The following is a 4,878-nucleotide window of genomic DNA, read 5'->3' as shown; positions in this document are numbered from 1 at the left end:
AAAACTCTTCATAAACATCAATTTTAATTACAATGAGATACTCATAACCATTTCCATACTGGTGGGCCCTCTCTCCTGCATGAGTTTGAATCTCTCTGAAAGTCCTCTCCCCTCTTCTTGGTTTCTCTTTCTGATCCCATAGGCCCTGACAAAACCTAGGATAACAGAGAGGGCCTGGTCAGGGTTGCTGTAACCACAGTTTTTCTGTTTTCTGCCAGCTTGAGCCCTAACTTATATAAATGCATTTTGTACATTTCAGATAATGGCAAATATAATCAAGAAATGTTTGATGACTGTAGAACAGCTATCTTTCTCATCAATCACATTTCCCATGATTGCAACAGGAAATCTGGGATTTCCCAAAGCTGTATTTGCTGAACTAATCCTGTCAGAAGTGTCCAAATTTAGTAGCAGTGCGTGGCTGAAAACCTTACAAAAAGTTCACTTTCTGGTACATCTCGATGATGATGAAAGCCATAAGGTATGGTTACATGTCTCTTCTGTTCATTCTGGCAAGCAAACCTAAGTGCAATCTGATGTCTTTGGTAGATGTATAAATAACAGCATTTTCTACTTCCTTGCCCATAAGTGTTGGTTGCCCATAGAAGTGTGGTCTTCCCATGAAATAATATAAGTCAGCACTGGTATTTAGGAAATTCCTAAATTGAATCATAACCCTTTGATTAAAAAGTCCTTGAAATAAGGAGAAAATCTATTGAGAACGATTGTTCCTGTTTGATGTTTGATTTTCCATGTTCCAAAAAACTGGGCTGATATTTCTACAGAGCATTGTTGTGGTCAGTAACTGTGTTTCTTTCTATCTAGGCATTTTTAGATAAATTCACTAGATGGTCGAGTGGAAATCCCAACAAGGAGAAGATTCTCATGGTTGGAAATACCCAAGGTCTGGCTGGTCAAGTTGTTCTGCTGGGGCAATATTTCCCTTTGCTTAGTAACTCTGGTGTTAGCTGAAGTCCCATAGAAAGAGACAAATTCTCGTGAAGAACAAATCAGTACTGGAGAAAGTGTCAGTGCATTCCAAAAAATAGATCATATTGTTGTGAATGAAATCACTGGTAATGAGGCTAGAATTTCTAAGATCCTATATAATAAAAGGCTAATATGCAAATCAACTGAACAGCGGAATGACTGGTCACTATTATGCACACTGACCACCAGGGGGCAGATGCTCAACGCAGGAGCTGCCCCCTAGTGGTCAATTCGCTCTTACAGAGGGAGTGCCACTCAGCCAGAAGCCAGGCTCACAGCTGGTGAGCGCAGCCAGGCTGAGGGATCTCCCCCTCCCCCCGCAAGTGCACGAATTTGGCCACCGGGCAACTAGTATGACATTAAAAGATAATTGAAATTTGCATGGCACACTAAACTTCACTGATTGCTTTCATATGTATTATATTATTTAAACTTATACCATGGCCCCATGGGCAGGTCATTGGTTCTGTTGCCATTGTATAAATGTGGAAATGGAGGTCTAAAGAGTGTATGGCATTAGTAGAAATGGCACATCTAAGTTGTAAAGCTTCAGAGTGTAGAGTGGACAGTGATATGTCAACATGCTAAAGGTAATTTTCCCAGAGCAGTCTTGATATTGCTATTCCAGTGGGATATGAAGGGGGAGGAAAAGTTCATGTTGATTAGTGAGCTGTTGTTTAACATTGAACAAATGACCTAGCCACTCTGACCATTTTTCCTTTTCATAAAATGGTAATAAAAGGACCTCCCAACTTTCAGTTATAAGATGAATAAACTCTGGAGACCTAATATATAGCATGGGGAATACAGTTAATAATAATGTATCAAATACTTGAAATTTTCTAAGAGAGTGGATCTCAAAGGTTCTACACACACACACACACACACACACACACACACACACACACACACATGACAGCTGTGTGAGAATGGGTGTGTTAATCAGCTCAATTGTGGCATCATTTCACAATGAAAACTGACAATCCACACCTTAAATATATACAATTTTTGTTTGTCGACCATATATCAATAAAGCTGAAAAATAAAAAAAAGAATCTTCCATAAATGTCAGCATGAAATGAGAGTATACTTTGCTCTCTCACCTTCTTTCTCACTCCTGACACCACAGCAACTTTTGCAGACAAATAGATGGTCAATCAGATGTTTCTGCCTCATCCTATTTAACTGAGAAAATGTAGATATTCCTACTGCTACAAAGCATTGTTTTCTGATTTTCTTAAAAAAGAACACCTAGCTGCTTAATAGACTAGGAGACATGGTAATGTTTGGATTTATTTTGAGGGGAAAGGAAGAGAGCAGAGACCCTTCGTGTTTTTCCTGCAGAAGCCAGCTGCTCCTTCAACCATCTTCTTTCTTTTCAGGTATCTTTGGGACTGTCACTTGCTCTTGGCCCACAGTGTGTGAAATGAAAATTGGTGCGATTACCTTCCAGGTTGCTATTGGAGATATCGCAAAAGAAAGTGCAGATGTTATTGTAAACTCAACGACAAGGATGTTTAATCTGAAATCAGGTACTTCATTTAAGTTATATACTTGATTGTAACTATTAATACAACTAATTTCTGGAAGGGAAATGGTGGCTAATATTTCCCTGAGTAGACAGAGAGGTGTGTAGTAAATATGCAGGCCTTGGAATCAGAAAGAGCTGGCTTTGAATCCAGGCTGTGCCACTTACCATTTTGTGGCCTTGGACAAATCACTTAACCTCTCTGAGCTGGACTTTCTCTGCCTGTCAAATGCCTACTCCCAAAGAAGCATAGATGGGGTGTAAGTGATGTAAAGGTGGGGTGTACCTAATGCATTATACTTAGTGTCAGCTCTCATCCCCTTCTTAGCTCTGAACTATCAAAATTACACACTTACAATTTAATCAGCTTTAAGTTCTTCTATTTTTATTTCCCTTTTTATGTTGGTACTCACATCTCGCCTCCCATAACTGTTCTCTATATTATACTGACCCAAATGAAATTCAACCTCTTTTTCTTAATTTTACCTAAAATATTTGACCAGCCCCTTTGATATAACACTTTTGAGCATACCCTTGCCACATGTCTATTTATTTATAACTTATATACATTGCTCATATGTTGATACATCTTTTATGCTGATACTATAAAACACTAATTTTTAAATTAAAAGGGCAAGATAAAACAGAGTGGCTGGCTGTGTGGGAAGAGATCAACCAAAGAACTTGTATGTATAGATATACATAACCCACGGACATAGACAATAACGTGGTAAAGGCCTGGGGTGGGGGACCAGGGCAAGCTAGAAGGGGTCAATGGGGAAAAATGGGGACATATGTAATACTTTCAACAATAAAGATTTAAACATTTTTTAGTATTTTCTAAATCTCAAAATATTATGGAACTTACCATGCAGAAGTGAATCTGTAGAATGACCATTCAAAAAAAAATTTTTTTTTTGTTAATCCTCACCCAAGGATATTTTTCGATTGATCTTTTAGAGAGAGTGGAAGAGAGAGGGAAAGACAGAGAGAAACATTGATGTGAGAGAAACTCATCAGTTGGTTGCCTCCTGTGGGTGCCCTCACCAGGGCCTGGGCCAGGGAGGAGCCTGCAACCAAGGTACATGCCTTGACTGGGATCCTTTGGTCTATAGGCTGACACTCTATCCACTGAGCCAAATAGGCTAGGGCTCCATTCAATATTTTAAAAGCCATAAAGAACATTCAATTATTTAAAACAGTAAATTGAATGTATGCATTTATTTTTCCCCCTCTTGAAACTCTGACAGAGCAACTGTAAAGGAATTAAAAGGGTATAAACCCACAGAGAAAGAGAGTTGGAGGGAAAACAACAGTAAACAGAGATAGCAACATATTTTCACAAGATGGGAAGCAGCTAGCTAGTGGAGGTAGCTGACAGAATGGAGAACACTTAGTACCTGCAGGAGAGAACAGCAGCCCCTAGAAACACAGGAACTGGAGGCAGCAGGAACCTGGGAAGGCGGGGGATAAAAAGAGGTAAAAATGGAATTGGATGGAATTCGGAATCAGTAGTACTTAGACCTTTGATGCTATCCCCCATACTGTGCAGCAGTAACTTCCCTTGCTCTTTCCTAGCCAGAGAGGGGAGGTGTAATTTTTTTAGAGACACTGAAGCAGAGAGCTTTCCGGACTTAGCACACTGGGAACAGGTGAGATGAGGATGGGGAGCTAGACTGAAAACAGGGTTTCAGTGAGGTGTCTGTAGTGAACAGTGAGTGCCCAGCCCCTATCCCTGTGGGGCTCTCAGAGCAGCAGATGGGCTTATGCCCCACACATAGGAGATGGGAGTGAACCTGACCATCCTAAAGGCCAGTAGTTACTGCCTGCTCACCTTACACTGAAGCCTATCAGTCAGCAAGCCTCCTGCACATGGAGCTTCCAAAATCACTCTTACATATGAATGGAGTGACAAATGTCACCTAGTTGAGAAAAACCCCCACCATTGCAAAGTCAGAGACCAAAACAAACAAACTGAAAAAAGGAGATGTTTTAAAAGAGACAATTCATAATCAAGGAGATATGGGTAGATAGGTAGATAGATAGATAGATGATAGATAAATAGATAGATAATAGATCAATAGATCTTCATGATGATAAAATAACTAACATTTGTTCAGTACTTTCTGTGTGCTAGATTCTGTACTAAGTATTTTTCATCCATTATCTCTTTCAATGTTCAACAGCCCTGTAGCAAAAGTACTATGCCAGCCTTTGTGTAACAGATGAGGAACTGACTAGTCACCTATTAGCTAGTAAGTGGTGGAGTCAATGCCAACCCAGTGTGTCAAAATGCAAAGTCCCTGTTTTCAAGCACTGAACCCACCTGTCCTTAGACGTGACCAAGGTGGTGAGACTGC

At 40.0% G+C, this 4,878-nt stretch overlaps 1 protein-coding gene across 1 annotated transcript in view; it reads left to right on the top strand.

Moving 5' to 3' along the window:
• Positions 1-688: 688 nt before the first annotated feature.
• Positions 689-4,878, top strand: part of LOC102771943 (poly [ADP-ribose] polymerase 15) — a 17,973-nt gene continuing 13,783 nt past the window's right edge. The window contains 3 exon segments of the mRNA XM_015560969.1: positions 689-824; positions 826-904; positions 2,373-2,522. Of these exon segments, the coding sequence (XP_015416455.1) occupies positions 753-824; positions 826-904; positions 2,373-2,522 (301 nt within the window). The 5' untranslated portion in view covers positions 689-752.

This window comes from Myotis davidii, unplaced genomic scaffold (assembly GCF_000327345.1).
Source record: "Myotis davidii unplaced genomic scaffold, ASM32734v1 scaffold3270, whole genome shotgun sequence".
Classification (NCBI taxonomy): Eukaryota; Metazoa; Chordata; class Mammalia; order Chiroptera; family Vespertilionidae; genus Myotis; species Myotis davidii.
The sequence above is the reverse complement of the archived record's forward strand: the minus strand, read 5'-3'. Positions and strand labels throughout refer to the sequence as shown.